Raw genomic sequence first — 21296 nt, forward strand, 5'->3', positions numbered from 1 at the left:
AAGCCATTCATTTACGAAAGATTTGAATGAAGCAAAATAACATGCTTTTTCTCTCAAATATATTGTCATAATCATTTATTTCAGATGTACTGTAATTATTTTGTGTATAAAAATTAATTTGGTGTTCAAAAAGTCTTTTTTCAAACTTGAGTCTTGAAAAAGAGGGGGTCGTCTTATAATCAGGGCCGTCTTATATTGGGGCCAATACGGTAGTTGTAGTAATTCACATCTCGCCACATGTCAGCCAGTCAACCTAAAGTTGGCATTAAACATCGACAGTGCAGCCAGCCTATTATAATGATACGTTGGTGGTACATCATGTACCACCACGTACCCGTACGTGGTGATAGGAGACATTGCTAATGATAAAATGCCATGGATAACTACATATTGGTAGTTAAATATGGTATTGTGACACAAAGTATGTTGTTGTCTTGTCCCTTCCCCTCCCCTCTGGCACTGATAGATCGAACAGCACACTAGAAAGGCAAATCTGTGGCCAGCATTTAAAGCTAACATGAACATTATGACAAACAATAGCAGCAGCCCTTCTTTCATATGCTAAACAGTGTCAAGTGATGTCAAACATTGCATCCACTAATATAAATGCAGGCAGATAAGCTCCAAATAACAGTGACACTGTGATGCCGCAGTGACGTCAGCACACTACGGCGGGGAGGGCCCCTGCAGCCGCCTCAGACCCCCTTTGGTAATCTGGAGGCTCCCCCACGGTGCTGCCCAGACTGTGGATTTAATTAAACAGTGTGAAATTAATTAATCAGTGGGGTGTCAGGTAAAAGAACTTATCACTGAAAAGGCTCACGCAAAAGCGCGACAAGCATTTCAAGTGTGCTGACAGTTATTAATTTGCAGCACGTGTCGTATGATAGGTTTCCTATAGTGAGATTAAAATGGTTGGTGGTGGTGGGAGGGATGGGGGGGACTGGTCCACCATAAAAATCAAAGTGTAAACCTGTGTTTGATCTGTTCTATCAATTAAATAAAAAACAGGGAGCTGTATATAATAATGTGGTGCAAATCAGATGGAGATGAGATAAAATATTCATTTTGTTATCAGGGGAGTCAGCCTGCAGGGCTTTTTTTTTTCTTCGCCGTCTCAAAATGGTGTCCATATGGCAATGGTGTACAGTATAGTTTTTGCATGGAGATTGTTGCCATGCCTTGTGGCATTCCAGGAGGCCGCCTGGCTGTGACAAACTGTTGCAGGGATGTGACGTAATAAGATAATGAGGCTGTTGTAAGCCTTAAGTATGGAGCATGCCCCCGGGGCGACCCATCTTAAGCATCCAAGATTGCAAAAAAATGCATTGCCTCCACAAACTTTATGACAACTTTTGCTTTCATGCAACAAAACCACTTGACATTGCCTCCCTCACGCCCCCCCCCCCTTCCAACTTTTGTAATTGTGTCGTCTCAAGGCGGCTCGCCTTTGAGCTATTTATAGCCTCTTACTAGCACCCCACTGGAGGATCATGTGATCTTGGGTTCTGACGACGTGTTTGATGGCAAACCTTCCTCGCACTTCCTGTAGCGACGCCAAGGTCTTTGGAGAAGAAATTAATGGGAATGCACAGAGGGAGGTTTGTCACTCTTTTATCATTTCATGCCAATGATCTTTTGGTGCTTAATAGTATAAAAGAAAATATAGCGGTTTTCATAGTTACACGAGATCCCTAAATGATCATACCCTGGATGCATATTTTGAGTTAATTACAAAACGCTCAAATAAGAAAACTAAATAGTACTACAAGAATAAACTCATGATTCCACATTTATGCTTCCATGTTTGAAACTAAGACATGTCGTCAGTGAAAGTGGCGATCAATTTTTGACAACAGCCTCTGAAAAGATCCAAGCTGTCATCTTTATGACTGATCATCTCCAGTCTATCTGGAAATATGCTTCTTTCAAAATGATGTCATGTCTTTGTGGTTCAATAAAAAAAAACAATAAAGTTCAGCTTTTTTTTTTTTATGTGGAGCCTCAAAATACAATACAGGTTGTCTGGGATTCTGCTTGGTGTCCGGTGAAGAAGCAGGAGTTGTGTTATCCTTTCGCGATGGTCCATTTCAGTCGAATTGGACCGCATTGCTCAGTGTGACTCTAAATTGTCCGTAGGTGTGAATGTGAGTGTGAATGATTGCTTTCTTTGTTTCTTTATTTCTTTTTTTATGTGTGCCCTGCAATTGGCTGACATCCACTGGCTATAGCTTGCTCAAGACATATATATTAGATATTTGTAGACACAAGCTCACTTGCTACCCAAATGAAGACTAGTGCTTTTGATAATGGATTGAAGGCTCGTACATTGAAATCTGCCACTGCTCGGCCGAAGCGTCCGCCACTTTGTTCAATGAACGGCACGTTAGAACAACAACAACCAGAAAAAAAACCCCTTTGTGTGTTCAATTTCGAGCAACAGCACTCTGCGTATTTTCTATTTGTGTGGTGTTGATTGCGGCACATGGAGCAAAACAATCCTGCTGTGGCTGCCACACACAAGAGAATTGCTGTAATGTTTCATTACACAGGGAGTGTAATCCGACTACTGCTACTCCCGACTACTGCTAATGCCACAGTATAATTGGAGAGTGCTTTGTGATTGTTTGCATGCTGCCAACGTGCTTGATGATTGTTGGCAAGGATACTCCTATTGCGACCTCTCAGGCGGTTATTTTTGGACGGCAAACCTTTCTTTCTCTCTGTCTTTGCCCTCAAACAAATATGCCAAAATGAGGAGTTTAGCTGACATTTATATGGCTATAAAATACACGATTAAATGTAATACATGCAAATAAGTGGCAATCCAAATATTTTTATTCAATTGCTATTTTATTTCACTCGAGCTGAGTGAAGCCATCGTATTCTTTTGACAGCAAAAAGGACCGGTTTGAAAAATCTACTGGCACACCACCAAACAAAATGTCACAAAAGTGTGAATGCTGAAATAATGATGACTTCATCTCGCACAAATTTACTTAACCCGTATGAATGTTGCCAGGTGAATACACAGATTTATTGTACAATTTGCTATTTATTGGAAGGGCATTTAATGGTTCGTCCTGTCACTACATGTTGCTAGTGTAGATAGATAGATCGTTGAGTTGAAGTGGTCTAATCAATAACGTGCTCGCCCACTCACTGCCTAGCACCATTGGTTGGACAGGCCCCACCCCCTCACTTTTTCACCTAATGACATTCTGACACTCAGTCATCCAATCTCATACAGATAGCGTCACGGATTCGCAGGCTGTGGGAACTTGAGCTACTCAAACACCAATTCTGCGACACAACTGCAGGGTTGCTACTCATTGAGGTATATATAATATGTAATTTTTACAAACAATTAGAGGAGGAGGAAATACTGCAAGGCTAAAATGAAGAAGCTGTTTCGCATCTCAGCTTGCGAGGCAAAATTAGCGCATTTTTCGCCTCATCAAAACACTGACGAGCAAAACTAAGAATCACAGATTTGTACAGGGGTTTTTTTTTCCCGTGGCGCTGGGAAACGATCCCAAAAAGCTCCAGGGGGCTGGCCGCACGAGCGCCACCTACGCGCAAGACTTGGGAAGTCGGGGCAAGCTCTGTGCAACTTATACCACAACCGCTAGTTAGCAATGAGTTTTAGCTGGCTTGTTAGTGCGGCTAAACGTGACAGCGTCACTCCTACGTCAGTCATGATTAGCGAATAAGCTACACTTCAGGAAAGTATTGTTATTAGCTAGCGGTGACAAGTAATAAATTACAGAAGACGGGAAAGCCTTGCAAATTCATTCATTCATTCATTCATTCATTCATTCATTCATCTTCCGAGCCGCTTGATCCTCACTAGGGTCGCGGGGGTGCTGGAGCCTATCCCAGCTGTCTTCGGGCAGTAGGCGGGGGACACCCTGAATCGGTTGCCAGCCAATCGCAGGGCACACAGAAACAAACAACCATTCGCAACCACACTCACACCTAGGGACAATTTAGAGTGTTCAATCAGCCTGCCACGCATGTTTTTGGAATGTGGGAGGAAACCGGAGCACCCGGAGAAAACCCACGCAGGCCCGGGGAGAACATGCAACTCCACACAGGGAGGCCGGAGCTGGAATCGAACCCGGTACCTCTGCACTGTGAAGCCGACGTGCTAACCACTGGGATACCGGGCCGCCGCCTTGCAAATTGCTAAACTAAATTAAGATTATCAAGTAATCACGAAACACTGGAATTAAGTGCTTGGGTGATCAAGGACACTTCTCACAGAGGTCTGGCTGGAACCGCATTAAAGTGAAATATATATAACTGAAGGGCAAAATAGCAGGCAAATTAATACGGGTCTGGATGGAAAATGATACAATATAATGCTACACACATAGTCAAACAGGACTGGTAATGTATTCTATTATGTTACAGCGTACATCAGCAGGAAGGGGTGGTCTAGAAATGTAAAGGTATATTCAGAAATCTATTAAATATTTATACTATCTTTATAGTCATTTGCTTGTTTTCACAATGTAGTCCTGAATTTTCATTTAGATGTTTAGGATGTGTACAATACATTTTCACAAAATTGCATTACAGTGAGGTCTTATCTCAACTTTAAAAAATAATAATAATAATCAATTGTTTTGCTGAAAAAACATGCAACCTGTTCAGAAATATTTGTGTTTGAAATTGTTCTGAAACTCTTTGTAGACCAGAAAATATAATTTGCTGCTCTTCACAACGTCAATTTAAGGAACAAAAGCGGTTGACTATTAAAAAAAAAAAAAAAAGAAAATTGTCGCATTTTTAATAACAGCTTTGCTTGCGGTTACTGGGATTAACCTGCAAAAAAAAAAATGCTCCTCAAACTTAGCAAATTGCTTCTCAAATGAAGTAATTGATGTGCAAAATTGCTCTGCAAAGAAAACAAACAAAAATATACATTTTGAGCTTTGTAATATAGCAGACCTACAATTGTGTTCCATGAATGATTGCATGAGTTTTATCAGAACTGACTGTCTGTGAGACCCCGAAGGTGTCTGTGATTTGTGATGGGATGACTGAGTCGGAGGTTGGGGCAAGAGGAAGAAGGAAGAGAGGATTGTGAGGATTTGTCTGCAGGTAAAAAGACCGACGGATAAGAGAAACGCCGGTTGGATGTTTTCCTCATCGGCCTTAACCGTTCATTTTTACAATAAAGTGCTTATTGATCGACCGCTGCAGTTTATTGCCTTTTCACTGTCGTGGGAGGGTGTTTGGTCAACTTGATCATAGGTGACATCAGGATTTAAAGCTGCTCGTCAGCAATGGCGTTAGCTGGTACCTATTCATAGCATGGCATTGTTGTAATAGAGGATAGATTTGCCTATTTTTGTGCAACTGGTTTGTTTTTAGTCAAATCTTTCCACACGCTTGATGCACTGCTGCTAGTTTTTTGTACGAAGGCACCACCTGTTGATTTCAGTGCGGCGCCATGTTGTTGCCGAAACAGTTGACTGGCGATTAATCGACCTCAAGCTATAACCGTCATTGCGTAGCGGTGAAGTTGAAGCGTCGACTCTTTGGTTCAACACCTAGTGTACCCTCTATGAATGTGTATGCTGTTTACAAGGTGCATATGTATACCGCACACATCAAGGCACCAATTGTGTTACGTTGCTGAGTCGCAATATTGCCTTTACTGCGTGAAGATGAGGTTATTGACACTTGGCTCCAGCATGGCAAAAAGCTTGCATACTAAGTGTCGGGTATGAGAGACATCTGCAGGGAGGGAAGGGGACAAGGGGAGTCTCGAGTGGGCTCTCCTGCAGATGTTCAAGAAATACAAAGAGCTGTAAATGTCAGACTCATTGGCCGGGCTGCAAATGGTCACTCAACCATGGGATTAAAAACATTTAAGCCTTGTATCACCCCCCATCTCCTTTTCTTTTTTTCTTTCCCGGACCATTCATGGGAGAAGGAAATGGAACAACCCTTGGTGTTTGTGTGTTTATTGCTGGTGCAAAAAAGTGAGTCCGTGTATGTGTGTGTTGCCGGCATCTCAAATTGCACCACAGTGCCTTCTTGCAGAAAAAGAAATCATAATGAGCAAAGCTTAAAAGGGTTTCTGTGTTGTGGTTAAGGTGCAAAATGGACTGTCACTACTGTTTATTTCATTCATGTGTGGATGTAATGGAAAAACATGCAATGAAATGTAGGCCGCCGTGACTCGCAGAGTGCTTCACTTCACACTTCCAATGCCTCCTGGTCAACAGCAGGCATATTTATGGGCAACTATTGACATTTTTATACAGACCTCAAAGGAGCATGGTGGGTGGGGGGGGGGGGGTTGATTGGAGCGTGCCACAATATAAATCCCGGACAAGAGGGATTCAGAGTGGCTTTTTAATTCAGTTGTCAGCGGCAGCGGTCCCCCGCCTGCGTTTTCTTGTTTCACAGTGATGAAAACGCAGGTGGAGAGTTGAGTGAATTCCGCCCCGCTGCCGCCGCAGTTTTTTTTTTTTTTTGCTGCTCTCTTCGCACACAAGTGGAGGTTTGCAGTGTGGCCGCTGGGCACAGTGGGTCAGTGCTCACAAAGCTCTGTTTGTTCCGTGGGCCTGCAGGGCTGCCTGGGTAAGCGTGGCTCCAGAGGGATGCGCCGTCTCACACGCTGAGCACGCTCTCTAACGCATTCATCTCCTCTCCTCAATAGGGGTTTATATGTCTCCTCTTATGAGTCGAAGAAGGGAAAACAAGACTTTCTGCAAACAGGGCCTCGGGATAACAGATTCCAATGATGTTGCTCCCTCTTTTGTTTGAATGCAATTTTGCAGTCGTTGCTTGTGGTGAAATGGTGGGCTTTTTGGTGTGTTCTTGTTGGTTTTGTTCTGTCTTTCTTTGTGATTTTCATCTTCTTTTGTCTTGTGCAGACACACGGCTTTGTCTCGTGCCGCTGTATCAACATTTTCCGAGAAGGCGGGAGATGGTGCTGAGATGAGGAAATAGCTGACAGTGAAAGGCACCAATGCTCAGTGAAGCCGCGACAAAACATGCCACTGCATTGTTCATTTCACGTGTGGGCATTTTTCAGTGAAAGTGACCAAACTTTTTCCTGAGCGAGTCTTCCTTTTGATATTTTCAAATTATTTTTTCAGTCATGGCATACTCCCCTCTACTGCCTCGCAGTCAAAGGGTTCCAAGTTTGAATCCCATCTCGTGCCTTTATTTCTGTTCTTTCTGACACATCGCGCGGGTACTTTTCCGTTGAACTATGACTTGCGTTTCTGTAGATTTCAAAACATTGGATCTTTTGGTTTCGACTTCGTAGGTCACTCAGATCGATCTTGCTTTGACCAACCTTCGTTCACAGACGATTTTGATGCCAGAAAAATGGCCTTGGACAATTGTGTCCATCTTTTTATTCAGTTTGACAAGAAGGAGGGCTGAGTAAAGGACTCCTTCCTATGTTACCTCCTTGCCCGGGCTACCAGTTGCACACATTTCAGGTTCATTAAAGACACTTAAATTGTCCATAGGTGTGAATGTGATTGCTTGTTTTTTCTTCATGTATTCTGCAATTTTTTTGACAACCATTCCTGAGTGTGACGGCAGAGGCTCCAGCTCAATCATGACCAGAATGACATGGGGGGAAAAAAATGGATTTCATTGGTTGTGCTGTTTGAAAAGAAGAATCACTGAGTAAAAAAAGAGGATTGCTAGGTTAGCTTCTAGTGCTAATTGCTAGGTAGCCACCTCCCTTCCTAACTTATCGAACTGTAGTGTGATTTTATTTTACTTTTTTTGATTGTCTGACTGTCGGAATTCAGCCAGAGTCACAGTCAAAAACATGCATTGTAGTATCGTTCAATATTCTACGTTGTCCATAGTTTTTTGAATGTGGGCATTAATGTGTCCATGGTGTTAAAGGCCTCAAGTCTGCTGGGATAGCAACCCTAATGAGGACAACTGTATCGAAAATATATGACTGGGTACTACCTCAGTCAGCATGAATTATTTCATCTGTTTGTGCTGTTTGACAGGAACGAACCGTGAGTAATGATATCTCTTTGTACAAACTGCTAGCTGTCCATCTGTGGTCAAAATATTGAAATATTCGTATTGTGGTACCACCGTGTTATTGGGACACTACCAAAGCGTGGCCCTAAAATTCCGATTGCCCTCGTTTGGGCACTGCATGTTTTCAGCTTCTTGAACATCTTTAGAGCGATCCCCTCACACCGCTCAAGTCCGAACGGCACTGTTGTTGTGGGCGACTTCAATCTGCAGTCCACATATAAGTCGGTGATTGAAGCGAGCGGTGTGACACGCAGCGGGATGATTTAGTTTAATGACCATGGCAGTGACAGTGCTGTGATGGAAATTGGACTCCCCCTGCAAACTTACATCACTGCAGGCTACTTCGGGGGGGCTCTTTTGGCGGATGCCATGCAGAGCACGAGCCGTCAGGAGGTCCTGGATATGTCACACTTGTCACCTTCCTTTAAGTGCATGTGCAGACGTGGGAGCGGGATTAATATTATATAGCCTACGGAAGCACAGAGGACGTCTTATCGGCAGCGCAGATGTGATAAGCACCTCTACCCCCATGAAAACCCGCACAAATCTCCCGCAGAAGAGACAAGCATCTCTTTGTGTCGTTTCCTCACACTGCTGAGTTTCAATGTCCCTCTACGTGTTGGCAGATATGATGCAATTTCACATCTGTTGTGGTTTGATGTGCCTGGATCAAACTGTGTGAAATCATCCTGATCGCAACACGGCTTCTCTCAATTATTTAGAGAGGTGGCATATGGCTTTGGAGATAGTAATCAGATTTCTTTTGATTTCTTTTTTTTGTGTCACACCTATTCAGAATAGCCTAAAAGCTCAAACAACAGCGATGATATAAAAGCCTGTGATCACATTATTGGTCCGCTCAGCATCCTTACCCCTCTTCTCCTTTCACCGGGTGAAGAAAAGAAAAAGGTTTAATCAAAATGTCACTTTTGCAGAATTATTTTCCATCATCGCCACGACACTCATCTCACATTAGTTCACATCAATACAGATGTCAGCATGCACAAATTGCATTGCCTTCAAACACATTGGAAGCTGTGAATGGAAGCTGCGGCAGACCTCGCTGTCACTTCAATTTTATCGGAAAAGTACAGAGTGGAGCCATGGAAACAACATGCGACACACAAAAACACATCAAGGCCAGCTGATACTTTCATGACAATCTGTTGGAAATGCACCACTCACAAAAGTGACACGATGTCACGCACATACCTACCAGTGTGCCCTTTATAAATTAAGGCTCAATAACAATACATTCATTTGCTAGTTGTGGACGCTGTTCACTGTGTTAGCTTAGCGCATGCAAAAAAAAAAAGAAAAAAAAACCCAAATACTGCTTTTGCAATAGATACAGCATTACGAATGCTGGGCATATCGTTTCTCTCCGAAGCTACTCATGAATGCCGAGAGACGATACCTCTAAGCTAAAATGTCAAGAAAAAAAAAAGAAAGGGATCACAGCCATGCAAATGTAATTGTTCATCCATCCCTACAACCTGTTCTTGTGTCCAGCTGTCTGCCCGTTTGCTTTACCCTTCAAAATTCCTCAACGATTCATTCTGATCACAGCCATGCAATTGGAATCGAGCGTACAAAACAACCCAAGGCGATGAAACACCTGTATCAGAATGCTAATTACAAGTATAGATATAGTTTCATTTTACATCGTCGGCATGAATAAAAGCTGCTCCCCGCAAGCTGCAATTACTTTTTGAATGTGTCATACAAAATCTTCAATGGTGACTCCTTTCGCCAGCAGATGACATCAATGGAATGTGAATGGACACTTTTGAAGTGAAAATTTGTTTTCTGGAGATGCTTTGAATTCTGTGCAGAATACTTGCTGAAACTGTTTTGCCCCAAACGCCGAGAGAAGGACCGTGCTCAGGTATCCAATGGTTGCTAACGTTTGATGTTGAAATTAACAAACAAACAAACAAACAAACAAACCAAAAATGATCCTGCATTTTAAAAAAAATGCCAACATTACATTTAACACAATACAATAACATTTAACAATTTTATTATTGCAAGATGTGAGATGTTTCTCTCTGTCTGATATTACATAATGAAAGCATTCATTATTGATTACGTGTGCACTTGCTTTTCTAATCAGTCTCTTATCATCATTTGTTATATATATCCAATTGCTTTCGGCTCATTGTGGCCATATTCTCCCATGCACTGATAGGAGAAAAGATGTGCATGCAGTTCTGCGCTTTTCTGACTTCTCAAATTCCCCCTTCCTCTCAAGTCTGTCATTTATCCACCTTCTTGCCGGATCCACGCTGTGGGTGGCGCAACCCTAAAATTAGGGTGTTCCCTTCCACATATTCTCCTATTGACTTAAGCACTTTTCCTCCTACACGCTCCACAGGCTGGAATAAGTCGAGCACACGAAAGGTGAAACATCAAATTGTACTTTATGGATTCACCTGTGGAGAGCTATCAAATGTATCAAGAGAGATTGAACCAAAATATTTTACTGAGCTGAACAAAGAGGCTTCTGTGAGTCGGCTAATTCACCGTTTTAGTTGTGATATGTGTTATTGCCCGGTTAGTGAAGAAGATCAGCGCGAGTGGACTTATTTTCACCTACAGCTGTGGGGCAACATTCAGCTTCAAACGTGGTGCCGGCAGCTGGCATTACAAGACAAGCCTTGGGAGTAGTGCAGAGTTCCCACTATTACAAAAAATACTGCACATTTTTCGTAATGGCAGGGTGGTGAGCTGTGTTTACAACCTATTTTTTCCAAGACTAGTCCATCAAAACGGGTCTGTCTGGGTACTCCGTGGCACAAGAAAGTTGACGGCCACTGATCTCGTGAAGGCACACTCCATTTTTTATTGATGGACTGCGGTTCATTCTGGCTAGTTGGAGTCCCTTAGTACGAGCCCTGGAATCCACCCAAAATGGCTGCTTCCAAGCAAAATGGACGGCTCGCTGTTGAATCATGTGCATACGTCCTGTTACGTTAGAACACCCAATTACGTACAAAGGTGGCATGCTAGAAATTGAGTTTTGGCGGGTTCATATAAGGCAGGGGTGTCAAACAGGGGGGGGGGGGGGGGCGTTCTATGACAGTTGAAACCACTTTTAATTTTTTTTATTTTAATCGTCTCATTGCATTATTATTTGTACACAACCAAACTGTTAGATTACCAGCTTTGAACTCAGTCAACTATAATAGTTTGTTCAATTATTATTCACATAAGGATAACCAAATTATTGCAAAATCTCATTTCTTATTGATAACACAACAATTTGCACCTTTTCGCAAGCTCAATGCAAGCTGACACACGTAATTTGCTTTCATGGGCCACATAAAATAACACGGCGGGCCGGATCTGGCCCCGGGCCTTGAGTTTCACACCAGTGATGTAAGGGAACCCCAAAATACCAAACAGTGATGCATGCTAAACTTGGAGACTTTTTAATTTATTTATTTTTTTAAATTTTTTTTTAGGCGTGGTGTCACCAACATGAAAACCAGGAAGCTGTATGTGTGAATCAAAAAATGCATCTCAACTTTTTAGGGGGCGCTACTGAGTGATCACGCTTGTGAAAGTGTTTATTCTTTATTCACTAAGATACAAATTGTTTCTCAGCATTCACGTTGTTTGCATGTCCCGCTTGCAAGAAGTTCTCTGCGAGTCTAACTGAAAAAGAAAATGTAGCTGCACACATGCACAAAGTTTAGAGACCTTTTGGGTCTTGGGTGCATTGCGTGCGTGCCTACACGATGCCTAAGATGCGTGCCATCCACCAACGACAGGGCATAATGACTCTGCAAGCTACCCGGCATCCTCGGTAGTTGTATGGCCAGGGCCAGTGGCCGCGTAGAGGCTCGCATATTCTTTGACAGTGTGTGTAGCCGCGTTGGCATTCGGCGCAGCAGATGCCCTGGTGGTCCAGCATGGAGTCAAAGGTCATGGCGCCTCCCTCGCCGGCACCAGCCACCGTCCCGGTGTCTTCGCCGCGCTGCAAGTTTTTCAAGCGATGTTAATTTTGATGAGCGATCTTTTTTAAAATTCATGCTCATTTGCAATTTAGATCGTCTGAAAAAGGAAAAAAAAAAGTCCAAAGCTCTCATCTGGCCAAACATGTGACTGGGGTTCTCTTAGGCTATATGAATTTTTATAAGCAATGGGAGTTTTTGCATCACTTTTATAAGCAGCGGTTGCCCGAGTGACCCGGAGTTTGGGTTGCTCACGCCTCACCATCACCCACTCAATGCTAAGTGACATAATAAACACCACACTTCGATGTATTACCACTCTAGGAAAGTTTGTCCGTTGCTTTTTTTTTTCTTGGTCTGTGCCACATTCTGCTGTTAACGGGTGTCTTCTCTCTGTCTGTTCCTCGCTCCTGACTCACTTGTCTTTTTCCCACTGGCTTATGGTCTGTCCACCTACCCGCCTACCTAATCTATCTACAGTGTCTGTAGTCTCACCATTATGTCCTGCTCACCTATCATCATGCATCCATCCGTCTGTCCATCCTACCAACCATCCTCCATCTCAATGTACGACCAAACTTTTGCCCATCTACTGATCCAAGAATCTGTTTATCTGCCTACCACCCTAATCAGCTACCATCGTGTCCTTCCATCACACCATCCATCCAACCCTTCCTTCCATCAATTTATCTTTATGCCTGTGTATTTATTATCCATCATCACGCCGTCCGTCCCTCCATCCAGCTCTCTGTGATTCTGTCCATCCAGCCGTCTGTCTGCCCTGCAGGCTTACCATCCAGGAGTCTATCCACACATGTTCCATCTGTCCTGCTAATCTTTGTCTGTTTGTCTGTCCTACCAATCTGTTATCATCCATTCATGTGTCCTGTTATGTTCTTCCATCTCTCATTTATCCATATAGGTTGCACCTGACTGCCCTCCCGTCCTACCTGCCATCGCACGCTGTCCATTGTATCAATCTCATCGCTCCATCCATCCATCTTTTGTCTGTTTTGTCTTTCCACCATTCAGCCATCCACCCATCCATCCCGTACTCCCAAGTGTTTTGGTATCTAGGCTATTTCTTTGACAACATCCTTTGTAACGAGGCAAGACGCATGCAGAGCAGTCATGTGCAAAAGTGTTGACAAAACAGCAAAGTTTCAATGGTTGATGTTGCTTTCAAGGGTTGCTGCAGGGCTCCGTAAAGGCCTCTTGATGGTTCATGTAAAATTCAGCAGCTTTGAAGCCTCGCTTCGAGTACGACGTGCTCGACTCACATGATACGGATTATCAGGGTTGAATCCTGATCCCACATCCGACTGAAGCCCCTCCTCTCCTCCATGTTCCCCCATTCTGGAGGAGTCCTCCTTTCCCGTCACCTCCACCAACTCCTCACGGGACTGCCGCTTGGCCCGCTGTGAGTCCCTCCTCCTCCTCTTCCTCCTCACCCCATCTGTCAGGGCGGCCACAAGAGGCGAGAGTATTGGGTCAGTGTTCACAAGACGCCCACCGTGTCCTCCCAAGTGCAATCCTACGCGGGCCCAAACTTCCTCAGACGTGGTGAATTATTCAATTAGCAGCGGTGATATGAAGTGGCCTTGCATATTTTATAAGTATTCTTTTTTCTTTTCATGCATCAGCCTTTGTCGTTGTGTGTTCACAAGTGTTTCACCTACTTCTGTTACTGGCACATGCGTGTTGACATATAGCATAAGGCAATTGAGACCTGAGTCAACCATAGGCAGCTTTGAATGGCGAGTCAGCAACCACTCGGGTAGAGCTTCATCCCAAAAAAACTACAGTTCAAACGACATCAATCACGTGTGATTTTTTTTTTTTTCTAGCAGACAAAAGAGTAAAGATCAGCAGTACTGTGCGGATTACTATTCCTGGCTGACATTAGCTGAGGGTGAGTCAATTAGTGAGATTCACATCATATTAAAAAGTCACGTCAGTCATTGTGTACTTGAATGCATAATTTATTCCACTTCGTGTCGGTGTGTCACGCTTGCACGGTGAGAGATATAACACTGCGATATGTTCTATTATATTGTGTTCATAGGACCCATCGCAAGAGTCTGTAAAAGATTGGTCATGCCTTCGAAATTTGGGGCTGTCACTGATTGGAGAGGAGAAGCAGGGATAGTAAATGCAAATATTTGGAGTTTGACCAAAGTTTTGCTGAAAAATATTATTATTATTATTTATTTTTTCTAGATCAAAGCCAGATTTAAAGATGATCTTGTCATGTCGCCTATAATGCACATCGACTATGATTGTAACATTTTCTGACTGAGACAGTTAATTGTTTTCATGGGATAGAATTTATGCTTGTAGAATTTTTAGATTTGTGTTGATGAAGAATATGAAGAATGCCAATCATCAAATCAATTCATAGTGGTTGGCAAAAGAAATTTTCATACGCTCCAGAGTTGAAACGCGCACAATGCGTGACGTCAGCGTGTCACTCAAGCCATAACTGCACCTCAGCCAAACTCTTTTCAGACAGGATTTATGCTTCGCCTTTGACTGTTTCCTTTGACTTATGACATTTATGTATTCTGAAGAGAAGATAAGGATTTGGACAAACAGCAGAAACCTCTCCACAAGGTTACCCCGAAATTCGTCGACTTCTTTCCTCCATTCTTGATTTTATTTGGTAGGTTATTACTTCCCATTTTTGTTCCATTGTCAAAGAGTCTAGATTCAGTGGGTACTAACCAATGTGAAATAAGAAATTGAATTAGGATCTTCTGTCATTGCTATGCTGTACTTGAGACGGTCTGTTATTGTTTGAGCAGTCTTGAGTGGGGATACAGACCTCCGTGTGAGCTTCACCCACCAACAAAAATTCCAGATTGGAGTGTGGTCCAACCTATTAAATGCCAAAAAAAACGATCTAATGAGGAATTTCCCCATGCAGAGTTCCGCTGGGATAAACTATGAAAGACTTTTGAAATAGACCAAAGTCAGCCAATATCAGGTCAGTTTTTCCCTCGACTGTGGAATGCTGTGAGTCATTTTTATGAAAGCAAACCTTTGGGACTAAGTGGTTGGAGCCAGTAAATAGGTAGCTCTCCGCACAGAGCCAGAATCTTGGTGCTCAAGAAAGCGATGTCCTTCAGCGGCTGCTCTGAAGAAACCCAGATGAGCAACTCTGCATCAAACCTCACTGGCATTTCTTCATCAGTCTGCCAGGACAAGCAGAAGAAGTCTCTGGGAAAAGGCGGCAGGACTGAAAAGTGACTGATAAAAAGTGGGAATTGTGACATTCAAGAGAAAGCAGTCGGTATATACCGGGTCAGACATCAGTGAGTCTTTGTTGTGAGCTCCCAGGCGAGGAAGGTTGCCTTTGATTTGGGATTTTATGTAACATTTGTCTCCCCCGAAGAATCGGATTGCGGTTATTCCCTGCGCCAAATCACACAGATGCCACGTTTACACTCACGGCTCCGCGAAAGCACACAGACTGAACGTCGGCTCATCCTTTTTCCCCCGACGGCACAAAGTCACTCACACTTTGAAAGTCCCGTATCTCCACGACCTCCTCATCTCCACTGCCCGTTTTGAACCTCTCCACGTTGTCGGCAGAATCGATTTCCACGGAGCCCTCCCTCACCTCACCGTTAATGTTCATGCTGTAATGAGCGCTGTACACCTGCGTGGATTCAAAACAGGACGTTAAACGACTCATTAGTCGAGTGGGAAGCGGTTGGAAGTGCAACGGGGCAGGGAAATGAGCACGGTGCCGCTTTTACTTTCATTGCGTTGGCTTGCATTCAAGAAGTCCTGTGTGCTTTGTGCTCAGTAGGAACCGAACGAGGGGTGCGCAGTAGGGGGTGAAACCTGCCGCTGATCTTTGCCTTACAGGTAAGCTCATTAAGATGTGAGTCAATATGGAAATATGTGGTGGGCTCACAAGCATTTGATGTGCTTTGACAAACATTTTAAAAAGCACATTTTGCATTTGCATGAAGGTGATTGACAGGCAGGCCTCGTTATCTTTTTCTTCAAGAAATAACATTGCAATGAGCAAAATTCTGCTGTGTTTTACATTACACACGCCTTACCCAACGAAAACAACTACCGAAGCCGAGCTTGCGCCTTTCCAGCCGGACCTACATTTTTACTACACTACTTATCGCCAAGGAATCGCAAATGAAATTTGTGATTTAGCGGCACCCATCTTTCTCGGATACATTCTCAGGATTGGAGCTCATTGGGGAAAATTCGTTAAAGTATGCGGTGTAGAATTTGGCCAAATGGCTCGTTTATGCCAAAATGCCATTGTCAAACACGGCTAGCGATAATTCAAAACCATTTTGTGTGTCCTGTTCACGGACATATTCATTGAATATCAGTCGGCCCCTCCCGGCTGAAGCCAGAGAGTAGCCATCTTATGTTGCCACTGTTACTAAGAACTTCTCTCAAAGAACGATTTTCACTGTTTACATCGTCAAGTATTTTTATCTCAGTTTCGTGAATTGTGACTGACGGAGCTTAGCTTTACATTTCGCACAGAATTGTTTTGGCTAATGGGGCTTTGATTTATTGATGTTTCTGACATCAGGAAGCAGACAAATGTGTAAGTAGCACTCACAGATATACCAATTTGAAATTGCATTCAGACTGATGAAATGCGCACGTAGCGCTTCTCCCAGACTTATTGGTGCAACCACATGCCATATACGGTGTCATTTTTGCAGTAGAAACAGAAAATAACGTGAAAATGCGACAGAGAAATCAATGTCTTCAAGTTCGGCAGGCTTAGCGGGTGCCAAGCTAAGATGGCCGGCGGTGTCATAACTTCTCCCGACAGCAACTAAGTGGCATTGTTAGTCCATCTATATATTTATTCATCTGTGGTCTTGTTTTGATTCAGTGAAATTGGTGTCGGTTTTTAATTTTGATTCAATCTTTCCAAAGGGTGCAACCCATAAAAAATAGACGTTTTCACCACTTCTGGGCATTTTTGGCCAGATTTGGTCATCGGAAAAAAATCATAAAAGGACCTGCGCACTTCCTGGTGACCTAAGAAGCCTTTTTCTATCTCCTAATGCAATCTTACCTTAAGACTTGAGTCAATGTAGTGGTAAAGAGTGGGTTGGCAGCACTTGAAGCAAGTCAAGGATTTGGCCCCGCTAACAAAAGGACCCGCATCATGGGTCTCATCTATCTTATTCAGTGCTGAGTTTTTTTGTGGCACTGCACTTGATCGTATTTTTAGAAGTGTTGAAATGAGTCAAAACAATTCTGAGTTTGGCTTGAACATCACTCTGTCCATTCATATACATGATATATACACACACACACGCACACATAACGCCAGTGTCATCTCAGGTGTAAAAACGTGCAGAGCTGGTAATGCTTTTAAAATGTCCAACTACTGTGAAGTGAGGGCAACTGTAAAACTATCAGCTCGCTGGAGTCCATCCCAGCTGATTTGAAGTGAGCGTTTATTTTATGAAGAAAGTGTCCTTTTCCTGCGTTATATGGAGCGACATTCCGCTTGTTACTTCTATTTTTCTGAATCGATTAATGCTCGTGCGATATGGAGGTTTCGGATTGTCAAAGATGTTCAACTTGGGTGCTGTCATCCGACGGCTTCACCAACCTAACTGAACTATTAGCGACACATGACTCCATGTGACCAATTAAACGGAGACAAGCAATCACATGACTGCCCACAAGGTCTTCTCATTCAAAAGTTTTTAAAATGACTAATTTTCATGAAAATTGGTCAAAACGACTGAGAAAAATGAGGCCATATAAGGCCCTTGAGCCTTTTATGTTGTTATACGATTGCAAATAAAGAACATTACATCGACATTTTTTTTTTTGTGTGTGTGGCGGAATTTGCTTTCAATTTATGTTGTTATTGCCAATTTTCATATCACTATTTAATTCGTTATATTTTCAGTTCAAGTGACACCGTTGGCTTATCTGATTTTGCATATTCCCATTTTGTATTTTTGCCTAGTTCACTTTCATACTTTGATTTGAGTTTAAAAAAAAACATCAGCGGTTACTCAACACTGATTCAATATTTAATTTGATTTATTTATTTATGTTTTATCACTGAACGCTTACTCTTACTCAAGTAATTACTTGCTACTTGAGCACAAAGGATGAGCTGGTACCGCTACAAGGTATTGTTATCGGGCCGATAAAGCCCTATATTAAGGTATCGGGTACTCAAGGAATCTGCCAATACCAAAGGCAAACCCCCCTCCCCCCCAAACCATCAGATATCAAGTCCTCCTCGCCAATTCCTGCTGCTATACTATATATACTGCTATATCTCTTACTGTTTATTGTGCATGTTAAATTGCTCCATGTACAGCACTTTGTATGTAGTGATGGCTGTTTGAAAGTGCTCTATAAATACTGTTGACTTGACTATACTGCAGCGGTTAGACACTTGAGGTATCGGTACTCTGAATTTGCATCATGTATACCGGTAATTCAAAGAGTCAATACTTGTACAAGTATCAGTCTGAAAAAGTGGTATCAAACGTCTCTCTTGAATACAATTTGACACAACGCTACTCTTGTCTGACCATTATTAGTAGTACAATAACCACCGCTACATAATGCCTTTTAGTTAATGCCAACAGTGTTTAATGTACATTAAACTCAGTATGTTTGGATATTTTCTACTGCAAGCATACTTTAAACCAGTGTTTCCCAACCTTTATTGAGCCAATGCACATATTTTACATAAGAAAAATCTCACAGTCCACCAAAATTCTCAAAAATGTCGATACGGATACACAGATAACTCATGTACTGTAGCTATAATCTATTTAATCGTTTTGCCTGTCACTATACATGAATGGCAATGATAGATGTAGAAATACATATATGGAGTCAGTAAATATATAAAGCAAGCTTTCCCTGAGGACTTCAGTTTCGGATCTTCACTTAGCTTTATCATTATTGAAATGACATAGTGGACACTTACATTCCTCTCGTTATCCTTCCTCAGAAGGAGGGCGGTCATGGAGGCGCAGAGCATCAACACGGCACCGACGGAAAGAGCTACAGCTCCATATCTCAGCAGCCGACCGGTCCCTGAGGGAGTTTTGACCTTTGTAGGTTTCAAAAGAACCAAGTGAGACACATCAGTCAGAACCTTCCATTTGTAATACCCATGAAGGCTACAGTGTGTCTTACCCGGTGTGCGAACGGCCCAAAACCATCACTTTGTTGAGTTTTTTGGTGTCCTTCCATTGTCGCCCTGCTACTCGTCTGCCCTGAAAACTCTGCTGCTTCTCTTTGGAGACTCGCGCTGTGCTCCACGGTTCTTTTTGACACGTCAGTGTGAATGACGTGCAGAGGAATTCTTTCCTTCTTGATGTTACCGATGGGTTTGTCGTGTAGTAGTGTCAAACTAAAACCACTTTTTTTGGTGGGGGGAGAAAAAAAGAAAACGAGAGGTCTGAACTGAGTGATAAGTGTCATCACTGTGGAGGTGGGAAGCTTGTTTCAGTTTGTGTGCTCCAGTGTGATTAATGCTGCCTTTATCCTCTTAATAGTTTAATGAGCTCTGTGATCCGCAGCACTGCGCGTAGACTCACCACGCACAATCAAACACAAGCACAGGCCTTAATTCATTAAGGTGGCACTTCGAAAGCCAGCTCGGCGGTCGGGGCCAGTCACATGATCTCACCCATGCTTCAAATGGAAAAAAAAAAAAATAACAGGGAAAAAAAAACAAACAGGGTAAGGGAGTCAAATATGCAGTGCTGTTGTTGCTTGGAAACAGATTGAACCTCATTTTCTGGATAATTGTTATGCTGGAAGGCAATCAGAAAGGTGATAGAGTTATTTGACCTTTGCAAAAAAAAAAATCTGCAATTGTGATGCGCATTTGATCAACAAGGCAGTATTTGCATGCAAATTGAAGGCGGCACACAGGATGACTATGACACACTGTCTTATGTATGTTATCAGTTGTGCGCAAGACACATTTATGAGGTTATTTAGCTTATTTTCACAATCATTTTATGGGATTTCCAGTGCAAAAAGTAATGAACTGTAATAGTCGGGAAATGGGCATTTTGAAAAGGAATAATTACAGCAATAACACATTATGGCATTTGTCAAGTTTTGTCTTTTAATTTTTTATTATATGCATTAAGGTTTGGCAAAGAGCATTGCAGTCAATTATATTTTGGGGTGTAATTTTCATTTGATGGTAAGTAAATTAGATGGACCATCTTCTTTCTAAAATTTCTGTGAATTGATCACCATTTTTGCCAATGCATACATCCAGAAACAGCTTTTCTTGTCATATGTTTCAGCGTTTGCCCATGAAGCATGAATCTCATAGATATGTTTTATGTGTTTGAAGTAAGAAGTGGTTAACCCTGTCAATACATGTGAGAGAGAAATCCTTTTTTTTTTTTTGCTTTAACACTGACACACCCATACACGATCATCTTGGCTAAGTCCAATCATGATTATGTGTTTTTATTCTGTCAACAGCTCTCTTCCGTGTGTTCTGCATCCAACCCTGCTCTCTGTAGCTACTTTATATTTTCATAGATACACTTTTATTTTTCAACTTCAGTGTCACGTCATTTTCGGAGTCCTAATTCTGCTCTTCGTGTGACAGGCAAAAATATGAGATGCATAATGCGTGGGTCCTTTTGTTCGAGGGGCCACATCCTTGACTTGCTTCAAGTGCTGCCAACCCACTCTTTAGCACTACATTCACTCAAGTCTTAAGGTAAGATTACTGTACATAGTTATTTACACACTTCTCATGATTATTTGGTAGTATACAGAAAGTCAACAGTGACTTCATTGGTGGGTTCGGCACTTTGTTTTGTCAATTTTTGTCAACGTTTTGGCACAGGATGTCAGCCATGTTTGAGGAATTTGAATGAGATTTCGATGAGTCTATTCTCAAGATTAGTTTTTGTACAGAAAATGTTTTTTCACCTTTTTTAAGGGTTTGGCAGTTTCTTTCAACATATAGTATATATATTGAAAGAAATATATATATTTATATTTTATATATAATAAAGAATATTTCAACTTATTTAAATTCACGGCCACCTTGAGTCATTTTTATTTATTTATTTTTGAAAATAATGTCGTCTTTACAATGCCATGTTTGAGGAGCAAGTTTTAAAGAGGATTTAGTAGGATCTTATACAGAAACTAACCTACTATAACACGGGTGTCAAACTCAAGGCCCAGGTGCCAGATCTGACCCACCACATCATTTTATGTGGCCCGTGAAAGCAAATTAAACATCAAACACGACCATGATGCTTGCTA

The 21296-nt window shown here is 42.3% G+C and overlaps 1 protein-coding gene and 1 long non-coding RNA gene across 5 annotated transcripts in view; one reads left to right on the forward strand and one right to left on the reverse strand.

Annotated features, from left to right (window-relative positions):
* Positions 1–11609: 11609 nt before the first annotated feature.
* Positions 11610–19293, reverse strand: cnmd (chondromodulin). The gene is made up of 7 exons (XM_052082582.1): positions 19182–19293; positions 18970–19095; positions 15523–15663; positions 15303–15416; positions 15043–15196; positions 13283–13458; positions 11610–12025 (listed from the first exon to the last, which is right to left on the reverse strand). Exons 1-7 carry the CDS (start codon positions 19236–19238, stop codon positions 11780–11782), a joined length of 1014 nt encoding a protein of 337 aa, XP_051938542.1. The 5' UTR covers positions 19239–19293; the 3' UTR covers positions 11610–11779.
* An 856-nt stretch (positions 19294–20149) lies between these two features.
* The window catches only part of LOC127611827 (uncharacterized), a 46028-nt gene continuing 44881 nt past the window's right edge, over positions 20150–21296 (forward strand). For all 4 annotated transcript variants that reach the window (XR_007965471.1, XR_007965470.1, XR_007965472.1 and 1 more), the window contains exon 1: positions 20150–20739. This is a non-coding gene — a long non-coding RNA (uncharacterized LOC127611827). The remainder of the gene's footprint in view (positions 20740–21296) is intronic.

Source organism: Hippocampus zosterae, chromosome 12 (assembly GCF_025434085.1).
Source record: "Hippocampus zosterae strain Florida chromosome 12, ASM2543408v3, whole genome shotgun sequence".
NCBI lineage: Eukaryota > Metazoa > Chordata > Actinopteri > Syngnathiformes > Syngnathidae > Hippocampus > Hippocampus zosterae.